At 40.9% G+C, this 13,999-nt stretch overlaps 1 protein-coding gene across 1 annotated transcript; it reads right to left on the reverse strand.

Annotated features, from left to right (window-relative positions):
* Positions 1-2,756: 2,756 nt before the first annotated feature.
* Positions 2,757-13,874, reverse strand: LOC139544176 (synaptobrevin homolog YKT6-like). The gene is made up of 8 exons (XM_071350988.1): positions 13,498-13,874; positions 12,902-13,046; positions 12,282-12,364; positions 12,039-12,139; positions 10,876-10,980; positions 10,610-10,675; positions 3,251-3,352; positions 2,757-3,142 (listed from the first exon to the last, which is right to left on the reverse strand). Exons 2-8 carry the CDS (start codon positions 13,003-13,005, stop codon positions 3,107-3,109), a joined length of 597 nt encoding a protein of 198 aa, XP_071207089.1. The 5' UTR covers positions 13,006-13,046; positions 13,498-13,874; the 3' UTR covers positions 2,757-3,106.
* Positions 13,875-13,999: the final 125 nt, after the last annotated feature.

Raw genomic sequence — 13,999 nt, forward strand, 5'->3', positions numbered from 1 at the left:
TTACGTTATAATACTTTTATTGCATCAAATGGTTGTTTTATGCAACAGAATAGAGGGTTCTTATAACTCTAATGTGTCTGTGTGAACTGAAAGTGGGCCTCTGGGAGATAACACTGACAGGAGATTTATGGGTGATACCGCATTCCAGAGCATGAGTTAATGTTTCTGTACTGGGGTACCAGGGGGAGATGGCTCCAGTATGGAGTTGGCGGCCAGACCCTGGTCTCTACACAATGAGAACTGTTTTTACAGCAGATACTGTCTGCTGTGAATTATAAGTATCTTTCATGTAAATCTTAACCTTCTGACCCATTCCATACATCTGTTTGTCATATAGACTGAAGGAGGATGGACTTTGCTATAAAATGCTGTGGCTCAAACCATCTCGTTGAGTTCTCAGTGATCACCTCCAGGGATGATTACCGACCAGCTCCATTACTACAGTATTAAAGAATAAAGTTGGATTATTTTGAGGAAATCTAAAAGTCTCCTTTTGATTTCAATAATTCCACCACACTATATAACGGTCCCACAGTTGACAGTGCATGTCAGAGCAAAAACCAAGACATGAGGTTGAAGGAATTGTCTGGGGAAGGGTACCAAAACATTTCTGCAGCATTAAAGGTCCCCAAGAACACAGTGGCCTCCATCATTCTTACATGGAAGAAGTTTGGAACAACCCAGACTCTTCCTAGAGCTGGCCACCCAGCCAAACTGAGCAATCGGGGAAGAAGGGCCTTGGTCAGGTGGTCATGGTCATTCTGACAGAGCTCCAGAGTTCCTCTGTGGAGAAAGGAGAACCTTCCAGAAGGACAACCATCTCTGCAGCACTCCACCAATCAGGGCTTTATGGTAGAGTGTCCAGACGGAAGCCACTCAGTAAAATGCACAAGACAGCCCGCTTGGAGTTTGCCAAAGGGCACCTAAAGGACTCTCAGACCATGAGAAACAAGATTGAACTCTTTGGCCAGAATGTCAAGCATCACGTTTTTCAGAGGCAGAGACTGGGAGACTAGTCAGGATCGAGGGAAAGATGAACGTAGCAAAGTACAGAGAGATCCTTGATGAAGAGCGCTCTGGAGCGCTCAGGACCTCAGACTGGGGCGAAAGGTTCACCTTCCAACAGGACAATGAACCTTTGCACACAGCCAAGACAAAGTAGGAGTGGCTTCAGGACAAGTCTCTGAATGTCCTTGTGTGGCCCAGCCAGAGCCCGGACTTGAACCCAATTTAGCATCTCTGGAGACCTAAAAATAGCTGTAGAGCAACACTCTCCATCCAACCTGACAGAGCTTGAGAGGATCTGCAGAGAAACTCCCCAAATACAGGTGTGCCAACCTTTTAGAGTCATACCCAAGAAGACTTGAGGCTGTAAATTGCTGCCAAAGGTGCTTCAACAAAGTACTAAAAAGGGTCTGAATACTTATGTAAATGTCACATTTAAGTAATTTTTTTATAAATGTGCAAACATTTATAAAAACCTCTTTTTGCTTCGTCATTATGGGGTATTGTGTGTAGATGAGGGAAAAAATGAATTTAATCGATTTTAGAATAAGGCTGTAACGTAACAACATTTTGTAGTGGGGACAGTAACATTAGTAATATCAAATGTAAACATTTTATTTGTAGGTTTAGCTCACATAATATAATTTAAAAGTTTGCATTAAGGTGTCTGTAATAGAATAAATGTGGCAAATGTAGATATTAATAAATGCATTTCACTTTCTTTTTTTTTAGGAACTCAGTCGGGGTCTCAACTTACTGTTGAAACTTAGAATAGTAGAATACACAAGGTGCTATTTAGAAACGTGGTTGTGCATCACCAGTTTTCTCGTTATGTCAGTCACTCAATTAGCCATGTCAGCTAACAGTTTTTAGATTGGTAATTCAGTCTAGCCAGCTATCTAAACTTGTAGTAATCATGGCAAAATACCAACAGGCCACGTGCCCAATGGCAGTGGTGTGAAGTACTTAAATAGTGCTTTAAAGTATTTTTACTTAAGTAGTTTTTTTTGTATCTGTACTTTAAAAAAATTATAATAATAATGGGGAAATAATTAAGACTTTTACTTCACTACATTCCTATATACAAGAATGTACTTTTTACTCCATAGATTTTCCCTGACACCCAAAAGTACTTACATTTCAAATGCTTAGCAGGACAGGAAAATGGTCCAATTCACACACTTATCAAGAGAACATCCCTGGTCATCTCTACTGCCCCTGATCTGGTATGACTCACTAAACACAAATGCTTTGTTTGTAAATTATGTCTGAGTGTTGGAGTGTGCCCCTGGCTATCCATAAATTAAAAAACAAAATCGTGCCATCTGGTTTGCTTAATATAAGGAATTTGAAATGATTTATAATTTAACTTTTGATACTTAAGTATATTTTATCAATTACAATCACGTTTGATACTTAAGTATATTTAAAACCAAATACTTTTACTCTATTTTACTGGGTGACTTTCACTTTTCTATTAACGTATCTTTACTTTAAATCAATTATGACAATTGGGAACTTTTTCCAACACTGCACAGGAACACATTGATTTTGGTAATTACTCTCACTCAGATACCATATTAACATGATGTAAGCCATGTCAAAATGGGTAGACTTGCAGAAAACTTGCTTTAAAACGTCAATTTTGTTCTCCGTCATCAACAGGGGGGCCACTAAAATGTTTTCTTAGAACTGCCAAAAGGGGGCATGTTTTCATGAGCTTGGGTCCCAAGAAAACATTGACTTTCTCATTTGGTTCACAGGCTGAAAAGGTTTAATAACCCCTGCTTTACTGTACACACACAATACAGAGAACACACAATCACACACCTTTGATACACAATGTTCACTTCTCACACACACAAACAATTCATGTACTTTTTCACAACTAGGAATGTATAGAATTGACTCACCATATTCAGAAAACAGCACTTAGGCCTAATCAACTGCAAAAAGGCTCCAACAACTATCACCTGATACACTTCACCACACAACCATTTCGCCAGTACACTCACACACACGCAGAGTAAGAAGTATAATATGAAGGCTGATAGTCATGGCACATCCGGGGGGTGAGGAGATCAAGAGGGGTCCAGCAACATCACATGACCTCACAGCAAGAGTTCTGCTTCCGCGCCTGGGGAGAACACACACACATACAGTATGATTACACTAGCAATCTAATAATGTATGTCCTCTCATGAATTATTGTGTGTGTGTGTGTGTGTTCCAATACGTTTCTCACCGTCTTGTAGAAGGCTTTAGACTGGTTCCCCAGGTGTTCTGACTTCTGGACTAGATCATCCAGCTTCTCTCCTCTCTCCAACAGACTTTCCATAGTGTTGTGCTGAGAGAGGAGATGAGGTGGAAGACTCATGAAAAAGGGATAGATTGACAAATTTAACATGTTCACTACACCACGGGTAAACAACTTCTTGTTATTGACATAAAAATGGTGTGTAGAAGTGGAAAACTTAGCAGAGCTGTGAGGCTGCTGGTTTTTCTCGGTGCCATGAATCTTTTGTTTGGGCATGTTTTTTTTTCTCTCACATTTATGCACACAATCATTCAGGTTACAGAACCATTAGGCAAGCCTAGGACCCCTAGACTTAGCAAGTACAGTGTTAACAGTCGTTTCGTAGCAAGACTGCATCGTAGCTTATTAGCTTGTGGGGCGGCAGGTAGCCTAGTGGTTAGAGCGTTGGACCAGTAACCGAAAGGTTGCTAGATCGAATCCCCGAGCTGACAAGGTAAAAATCTGTTGTTCTGCTGCTGAACCCACTGTTCCTAGGCCGTCATTGTAAATAAGAATTTGTTCTTAACTGACTTGCCTAGTTAAATAAAGGTGTAAAAAAATAGTTTTTTTGCCAAATAACCGTAGTTTTGGTTGACATGATGGTTTTAGGTTGAAACCTCCGCCTAAGTTGAAGAGAAAAAAGCGGTGTGCCACAATCGGAAACAGGAATGGGGTGGATAAGGCACGCAGGATTGTGTGGTAATACGAACTGCTCAACTTTGAACTCAAAATGTCCAAACTACAGCTGTTGAATGTGTATCTTACTGAACGACTAACAGTGGCTGCTTCTGAGATATCCCAGGCCGTGGAAAAAACGTTAGCAGAGAAATGTCCCATTCCAAAGAGGAGAACGGACGTCTACAGAGGCTACTGGATTTGGTTTTCAAACCAGAGAAAGTCACAGAGCAGGTTTGTATCAACTAGCTAGATATCACATAAATCAGATGATAAATTTACAGGTTTTGGTAGATTACTTTCTAAATGTAATCCGTTGAAGTTAAATTACAATTCCAAAACTGGGTAATCCAAACTCAGTAACGTAATCTGGTTACTTTTAGATCACTTTCCCCTAAAGATACATTAGAAGAAGACAAAAATGAATATTACCAATTGACTGACATCTATTGCCGGATATGCACGACTCCAACTCAATCATCAAGTTTACTGATGACACAACAGTGGAAGGCCTAATAACCAACAACGACGACGAGACAACCTACAGGACCTGGCGGAATGGTTCCGGGGAAATAACCTCTCCTTCAACGTCAACAAAACTAACGATCTGATTGTGGACTATCAGAGAGAGCACCCCTCCTTCCACATTGATGGGGCCGCAGTAGAGGGTCAAAAGCGGCAAACTCCTTGGTGTGCACATCACCAAGGACCTGAAATGGAACCTGTGGTGAAGAAGTCGCAACAGCGCCTCTTCAACCTTAGGAGGCTGAAGAAATTCAGCCAAGACCCTCATGAACTTCTGCAGATGCACCGTCGAGAGCATTCTGTTTGGCTGCATCACCGCCTGGTACAGCAACTGCACAGCCCGCAACCGCATGGCTCTCCAGGGGTGGTGCGGTCATCCCAATGCATCACCGGAGGCACACTGCCTGCCTTCCAGGACATCTACAGCACCTGGTGTCACAGGAAGGCCAAGAAAATCATCAAGGACATCAGCCAGCCGAGCCACAGCCTGTTCACTCTGCTACCATCTACAGTTGCATCAAAGCCGGGACTGAGAAACTGAAAAACAGCTTTTATCTCCAGGCCATCAGACTGTTGAACAGCCATCACTAGCTGGCCACCGCACGGTACTCTGCCCTGCACCTTAGACACTGCTGCCTCTCTATATGTACACTACTGATCAAACGTTTTAGAACACCTACTCATTCAAGGGTTTTTCTTTATTGTTACTATTTTCTACATTGTAGAATAATAGTGAAGATGTCAAAATTATTAAATAACTCATATGGAATCATGTAGTAACCCCAAAAAGTGTTAAATATTTTATTATTTTTAGATTCTTCAAATATCCACCCTTCGCCTTGACAGCTTTGCACACTCTTGGCATTCTCTCAACCAGCTTCACCTGGACTGCTTTCCCAACAGTCTTGGAGTTCCCACATGTGCTGAGCACTTGCTCGCTGCTTTTCCTTCCCTCTGCGGTCCGACTCATCCCAAACCATCTCAATTTGGTTGAGGTTGTGGGATTGTGGAGGCCAGGTCATCTGATGCAGCACTCCATCACACTACTTCTTGGTAAAATAGCCCTTACACAGCCTGGAGGTGTGGTGGGTTATTGTCCTGTTGAAAAACAAATGATAGTCCCACTAAGTGCAAACCAGATGGGATGGCGTATCGCTGTAGAATGCTGTGGTAGCCATGCTGGTTAAGTGTGCCTTGAATTCTAAATAAATCAGTGTCCCCAGCAAAGCACCCCCACACCATAACACCTCCTCCTCCATGCTTTACGGTGGGAAATACACATGCAGAGATCATCCTTTCACCAACACCGCAGTTGGAACCAAAAATCTCCAATTTGGACTCCAGATCAAAGGACAAATTTCCACTGGTCTAATGTCCACTGCTTATGTTCCTTGGCCCAAGCAAGTCTTCTTCTTCTTCTTATTGGTGTCCTTTAGTAGTGGTTTCTTTAAAGCAATTCGACCATGAAGGCCTGACTCACACAGTCTCCTCTGAACAGTTGATGTTGAGATGTGTCTGTTACTTGAACGCTGTGAAGCATTTATTTGGGCTGCAAATTCTGAGGCTGGTAACTCTAATGAACTTATCCTCTGCAGCAGAGGTAACTCCGGGTCTTCCATTCCTGTGGTGATCCTAGTGAGAGCCAGTTTCCTGATAGCGCTTGATGGTTTTTGCGACCGCACTTGAAGAAACTTTCAAAGTTCTTGACATTTTCTGTATTGACTGACCTTCATGTCTTAAAGTAATGATGGAATGTCATTTCTCTTTGCAAATTTGAGCTGTTCTTACCATAATATGAACTATCTTCTGTATACCTCCCCTACCTTGTCACAACACAACTGATTGGTTCAAATGCATGAAGGAAAGAAATTCCACAAATTAACTTTTAACAAGGCACACATGGTAATTGAAATGCATTCCAGGTGACTACCTCATGAATCTGGTTGAGAAAATGCCAAGAGTGTACAAGGCTGTCATCAAAGCAAAGGGTGGCTATTTTAAGAAACTCAAATATATTTTGATTTGTTTAACACTTTTTTGGTTACTACATGTGTTATTTCATAGTTGATGTCTTCACTATTATTTTACAATGTAGAAAATAGTACAAATAAAGAAAAACCCTTGAAAGACTAGCTGTTCTAAAACTTTTGACCAGTAGTGTAAATAGAGACATGGAACACTGGTCACTTTAACAATGTTTACATACTCTTTTACCCACCTTATATTTACAGTGCTTTGCAAAAGTATTCAGACCGCTTGGATTTCTTCACATTTTATTGTGTTACAGTGGGGTTGAACTAGATTTCATTGTCATAATATTTCGTCAACAATCTACACAAAATACTCTAATGTCAAAGTAGAAGAATTGTTTTATATTTTTTAAGATAACCAAGCAGTGACCCTCAGCCCCTCTCTGCAGTAAATCCAGACTACTCCGAACTGCAGAACAAAGACACTGAAAGTGTTAATGGGATCGGGTGGAGGACTTCAGCCAGGCAGGATAAACCCAAAGTTGTCCTGTTTGAAATCTCCTAGTTAAAGACATGCTGCTTCTCATTGTTGCAAGGAGTCAAAAATAATTTTACTTCACTGCTTCATTTAACTTTTCATGTGCGAATCAAACACATAAAGCATAATGAACATCTCTGTGGTGTGCGGACCGAGTCCACAGCGAGTTTGATAGATCACCTGGAAACTCACACTAAAGCTGAAACTAAACATTTCTGTCATGTTAATGGCAAATGTTTCTCTCCTGATTGTAAACTGAAAAGACATGGGGAAGAAATCATGTCAATGCAAATAATGTGTAAAGTGCTTCATCTTTAAGACACATCTGGCCAGACATATGATGATTCACACAAAGGAGAAGCCATATAATTGCAAAGATTGTGGGAATTGTTTCATCCAAGTCAGATCTGACCAGGCATGTGATGATTCACTAAGGGTTGAAACCATATACACAGAGTATACAAAATATTAAGGATACCTGCTCTTTCCATGACATATACTGACCAGGTGATTCCAGGTGAAAGCTATGATCCCTTATTGAGGTAACCTGTTAAATCCACTTCAATCAGTGTAGATGAAGGGGAGGAAACCGGTTAAAGGAGTTTTAACCCTTGCAACAACTGAAACATGGATTGTGTATGTGTGCCATTCAGAGGGTGAATGGGTAACACAAAAGATGTAAGTGCCTTTGAACAGGGTATGGTAGCTGGTGCCAGGCGCACTAGTTTGTGTCAAGAACTGCAATGCTGCTGGGTTTAACACACTCAACAGTTACATGTGTGTATCAAGAATGGTCCACCAACTAAACGACATCCAGCCAACTCGACACAACTGTGGGAAGCATTGGAGTCAACATGGGCCAGCATCTTTGTGGAACGCTTTCGACACCTTGTAGAGTCCATTCCCTGACGAATTGAAGCTGTTCTGAGGGCAAAAGGGGGGTGGCAACTAAATATTAGGAAGTTGTTCCTAATGTTTGGTATACTCGGTATAGATGCCAAGAATGTGACAAATATTTATACCGTAAGGACATACTGACTAAAGGCATTAGGTTTGGTTTGCTCCTAGCACAACTCGGCTAGGCGAACATCTGTACCTCGCATACTCCCTTTAAAGACCTTTGTTGAAAAATTTGCGACAATATTACAGTTTGAGACATCGTTGCAACAAATAGCCAATATTCACTTCCTCAAAATAGTCTGAATTAATCTAAGATCAATCAAGAAATCTGTAATATATTTGGACCTTTCTGCAAAGGTCATAACTGCGCGATTTGACAATTTACTAAGATGTTTGGTGCATCATTTCTCAAATGAAAAAAATAAATAGTCATCTCCGTTAAATGACAAAAAACACGTAATTGAGGAATCCTTACTGTTGACCAATCACAAAAGGGGTGTAGACTTCGACTAGCCTCAAGAAGAAGAAAAAAAACGTCATAATATTAGGTGCAAACTATTTGGACTGGGAAGCATATGGTAAGCTTTAGCATATGATGATTCACACAGGAGAGAAACCATATGAGTGCAGTTCTTGACAAACTAGTGCGCCTGGCACCAGCTACCATACCCTGTTCAAAGGCACTTACATCTTTTGTACAAGTGCCATTCACCCTCTGAATGGCACACATACACAATCCATGCATCAAAAATAATTCTGCTCTGATCAAGCATATCAATCAAATCACATTTATTTAGAAAGACCTTTTTACATCAGCAGATGTCACAAAGTGCTGATACAGAAACGCAGCATAAAACCCAAAAGAGCAAGCAATTCAGACAAAGAAGCACAGTGGCTAGGAAAAACTCCCTAGAAAGGCAGGAAACTAGGAAGAAACCTAGAGAGAAAATCTGAGGGGTGGCCAGTTCTTTTCTGGCTTTGCCCGGTGGAGAATATAAGAGTACATGGCCATTAAAGCCAGATCATTGTTCAAACTTTCATAGATGACCGGCGGGGTCAAATAATAATAATCACAGTGGTTATAGAGGATGCAACAGGTCAGCACCTCAGGAGTAAATGTCAGTTGGCTTTCAGAGTTTGAGACAGCAGGAGCAGCAGAGAGAATCAGAGGAAGGCCCTAAAAATTGTCGAAGACTCCAGCCACCCTAGTCATAGACTGTTCTCTCTGCTACCACACGGCAAGCAGTACCAGAGCGCCAAGTCTAATTCCAAGAGGCTTCTAAACAGCTTCTACCCCCAAGCCATAAGACCCCTGAACAGCTAATCAAATGGCTACCCAGACTATTTGCATTGCCCCCCCCACACTGCTGCTACTCTGTTATTATCCAGGCATAGTCACTTTAATAACTCTACCTACATGTACATATTACCTCAATACCGGTGCCCCTGCACATTGACTCTGTACCGGTACCCCCTGTATATAGCCTCTGTACTGTTATTTACTGCTGCTCTTTAATTATTTGTTATTCTTATCTGTAACTTTTTTTTTTAGGTGTTTCTTAAAACTGCATTGTTGGTTAAGGTCTTAAGTAAGCATTTCACTGTAAGGTCTGCACCTGTTGTATTCGGCGCACGTGACAAATAGCATTTCATTTGATTCATATAAATGTCAAGAATGTGGGAAATGCTTCTACCGTGAGGAACACCTGAACGCTCATATGATTACTCACACTCGGAAGAAATCATATCAACGTAAAAATATGTCAAATGCTTCATCTCTAAGACACAGCTGAACAGACATATGAGGATTCACACGAGAGAAACAACAAACATGCAACGATTGTGGGAAATGTTTCAACCAGGAGTCAAATCTGAAAAGGCAACTGAGAAGGCATATTTCTCACACAGGGGAGAAACGTCTGGAAAATGTAGTAGCACCGCAGCAAACTTAAAACAGCACCAGCAGAGAAACCTTAAGGGTGCAACACCTGGAGCAGATGCTCGAGTATGATTTACTAAAAAAATCACAAAAGTACTCTTCATAAGAGAGAAGAACTCAAGACAGTTCCCTTGGGAGTAAAATATGTTCCAACTGACATCTGAGTCACATTTAGAAGGGTGCAACACAATTCTATGTGCACCAACAACAGTGCAAATAGAAATGTCATATTTAGAGCTGACAGGATTTCTTACTCTAGATAATAGATTAGCATGTCTGTTCTATTCAATATGTTTCTATCCCAGTTACTGGGTCAGGTAGGAGGACATAGCCCTCATGTGACTGCTCTTGTTGAAATAAGATATAATGAAGGAATCAATGCATTTGTTAAACATTGAAGAGTATTGCTGTTGGCAAAGAGTTGCTTTGACGACGACTGAAACATTGGCAGAATAAATCAGATATTTATTTGCAAGTGCTGTGTGTGAAGTTCTCTTACATCAAAGTACTTTTGGATATCTCTTTGGATACTACCTATGGATGTAGATATGCGAGCACATTTCAAAAAGACTCCATGGACATTTATTGTAGAATCATGACACATTTCAGTCACTCAACTCTGTCACCACAGCTGTTCTGTCTGTAGAAAGGCTCCTTATTCCAGAACACTTCATGTTCATTTCAGAAAATGTTCTTACACTTTAATTAAAATTAATGTTACATTTTGTTATTACACACACACACACGAGAACTCAACTCACCAGAATTATTTGGGTTTCGTCCAGTTCAGCTTGTACTTTACTCATTGCGTCCGCCTCCCGAGGATTCTACAGGCAAATAAACAGGGTTAAGTTAACGCATAAACAAAACCCCACATTGCAACACTTGTTGTCATAAGAAGTCCATCTATGGAACTCACTTCCTGATCAGTTCAATCGTGTGCAACATATTGATGAATTCTAATGCAAATCAAAATGTAAATAAATCAATTGTGATTAACCTGTGAGAGGGAGTGTGTGTGTGTTACCTGGTACTTGGCGAGGTAGCTGTCCAGGGCAGTATAGTGGACAGTGTCAGGAGAACCAGAGGGCCAGTCTATACTGCTCACCTGTCTGGAAAATTCCTCCAACACCTGAAAGAGAGGGGAGGAGAGAGGAGGGAGGGGAGAGAAGGGGGGGTAAGGAGGTATAGAGAGAAGGAGGGGAGGAGAGAGGAGAGGGGAGGAGAGAGTAGTCAGGACTGAGTACTCATCCAAAGCAGGATACATGCATCAATCAAACCTCTGAGTTTCTAAATAGAATTTCAAAAAGACAGTTGGTAAATCCTCAGAGGCAGTAATATTTTACGACTAACAATCCATGACTAATGGCCCTAACATAGGAAATGCAGACACTCATCTAGTTCTCCTACACCACTCAGTAAGAGGGTCTGAATGTAAGGCAGATCAAATGAATAGGTCAATATGGTCAAACGTAACACAATATCTGCCAATTAATTTTCAGCAGTATTGCCCCGGTCTGTCTGTTTGGTGCGCGCGTTTGTCTATCACTCCTTATGTATCCAGTTAGTGATGCTAGTAATGATAACAGTCTTGTGGGTTGACAGAAAAACTTTCCACAAAAACCTTCTTGAATTAAATGTTAACTATAAAGTAGGCTTAGCTGACAAGATTATTTGTATCAATTTGGTGGCCTTTGTTTAGCATTTTCTGCCATGACAAGCTGCAGCAGTAATTCAATCAGAAACATCACCAGACGACACATTCCCCTCTTTCTAAATGCGCAATTAAAGGGGAGTTACACTCTTGTTTTTCTGACTCAAAATTGGTCTTCTAATGTAATTTGAGCATTGACAAGGACTCAGAACATCCATTTACATTGTTTCTGTATGAATAATTGTAATATTAAGAGTAAAAAAACTGGAGAAAACCCCCAGAGGAAAACGGAATTCTTGAAAATACATCATATCATTTTATGGGACCCCTTAGTCCTATTGTTTTACAAGGTATATTGATATAAAACATCTCTTGTACACCCAGGGAAGAGTTTTGGGGTAGAGGAGAATAGAAAAATGTGCCTATTTGAAAGCTAAAAATATATAAAATATGGAGTAGCTTGTGACATTTTTTTTAAAGTAGCTCTCATGCTAGAAAAAGCTGGAGACCCCTGCTCTAGAGGGATACTCTCCTACCTTATCCAGTAGGGTGAAGCACACTCTAGAGGGATACTCTCCGTCAGCAATCACCACCGCACCCAGGGAGTCGTTCCTCACATACACGTGACACAGGTACTCTGAGAGGGAACACACACACATTCAGTCTCCGAGACACCTATGGGGGCTAACGTAGAGTTAGTGAATGTGGGTGGTATTGTGTGTGGTGTGTATGTGTAAGAGAGAGAGCTGCCTAGGTGTGTATGTCGTCCTCACACTAACCTTGTTCTTTGACAGAGGCTCGGCTCCCTATAGACGAGCGTTGAACTATGAGGTCACTGGTGAATGTCATGAACTCCTGAACACTGAGACACAACCACACACAAATAATGAAGCAAGTCTCAAAAGATACTATCTATACTTAATACACATGTAGCAATCGGAAAACCTGGGCAACACTGCAGATCAGACAGAGATAAGTAGGTACCTGACACCACTCATTTTTAAAAGAAACAGGTGACATGTCATAATTGAAACAAGGTGTGGCCAACCCTTCTCCAAGAGAGCTAGTGGGTGTGCATTACTAATAGCGCCAGCCCTACACAAAACACTTCCTGATTCAGCTAATCAAGGAGCAGCTGATTAGTAGAATGTGTGTATTTATATTACTAGGGATGGAACAAAGTCCTGCGGGAGGTTAGGATAGCTCTACTCCACAAAAGGAGGGTAAGCCTGCCCTCCCTGTCATAAACCATAGGGCTGGTTTCCCAAACACCGACTAATCACATTCCTGGAGGTTTAATGGAAATTCTTAATTTAAAGTATTTTTTAGTCCAGGACTAGGCTTAATCTGTGTCCAGGGAAACTGGCCCATAGATAGATAGACAAAGAGCCAATCCCACCTGGACTTCTGGAAGAAGCTGAAGGATGACAGGTCGTAGGCAGCTTTCAGTAGGTTAGACTTGGTGGTCCCTTTATACAGCACACTCAGACTGAAAAGCTTCATGGTGGTGGTGTGAATAACCTCTGTCTTTTAACGCAGGCAGCCTGCAACGATGAGATCAATTTCTGTGTCACTTTCAGCTACACGCCGCTGCTGTCATGCTAATTATCCACACTTATGTGTGACATTATCTCTCTCACACACACACACACACACACACACACACAGTGTGTAGCTTGTTAGTTACTCAAACTGGGTGATTAACTATACAACATTATCTGAATTAAGTTATTGGACATACTGGTAGCAGTATTAGGCACTGTTTTTGCTGTAGTACAATAACCAAACAACGTTATCTGTAACTAGCAGTTAACATTAGCAACTAGATAACGTTAGTGAACTAACTAGCGTCTGAAAGCTACAGGGCACAACTGTCACTATCAAATCAACTTCCAACATTTCAGGAAATCAACAGGTTGCTGCTAATGACAGTATAACCGATTAAAGACTGACAAACTTGAAACATAGCTAGCTAGTAAGATAAAGTAGTTTTACCTTGTTCTCTCCTCGACACAAACTTGATCCACCAGAAATGACCGGCTATAGTATGAGTAGGCTAGCTTAACGTTAACTAATTAACGTTAGCTTTCAGTACAACTTTAACAAGTTTAAAATAAATACAAATTTATTTTGAATATAGTTTCACTATCTTGTCTAGTTAAGCGATGGTGGTATTAACTATAACCAGAGATACTCCTAGCAAAACAACTCCACTTCTTTTCCAAACTACACAGGATGTTGACTACGTCATTAGGGGAAATACGTCCATCCTCAGAGATATCCCGGTTTACAGAATTCCAAAAGTTGATCGGGAGAAAGGTACCTACCCCTTCCACTATCTCTCACTAGCAGCTGTTAAAAATCCTCCTTCCAATAACTTAAAGAAATATACTGTTATTATTGACTTCGTTATGAACACTATTATTTGTATCGCAATATTTAGGGTAATATGTAATCGAAATTAATATTTAGTTGCGGTTGTGGTCCTGTTTCCCTG

This window comes from Salvelinus alpinus, chromosome 18 (assembly GCF_045679555.1).
Source record: "Salvelinus alpinus chromosome 18, SLU_Salpinus.1, whole genome shotgun sequence".
NCBI lineage: Eukaryota > Metazoa > Chordata > Actinopteri > Salmoniformes > Salmonidae > Salvelinus > Salvelinus alpinus.

Bases quoted from the DNA above. Each gene is read 5' to 3' on its own strand.
- LOC139544176 (XM_071350988.1), bottom strand. From the start codon at position 13,005: ATGAAGCTTTTCAGTCTGAGTGTGCTGTATAAAGGGACCACCAAGTCT. The intron at 12,140-12,281 runs GTTAGTGTGAGG...GTTCCCTCTCAG, and splicing joins AGCCTCTGTCAAAGAACAAG to AGTACCTGTGTCACGTGTAT. The intron at 3,143-3,250 runs GTGAGAAACGTA...TGTTCTCCCCAG, and splicing joins CTAAAGCCTTCTACAAGACG to GCGCGGAAGCAGAACTCTTG.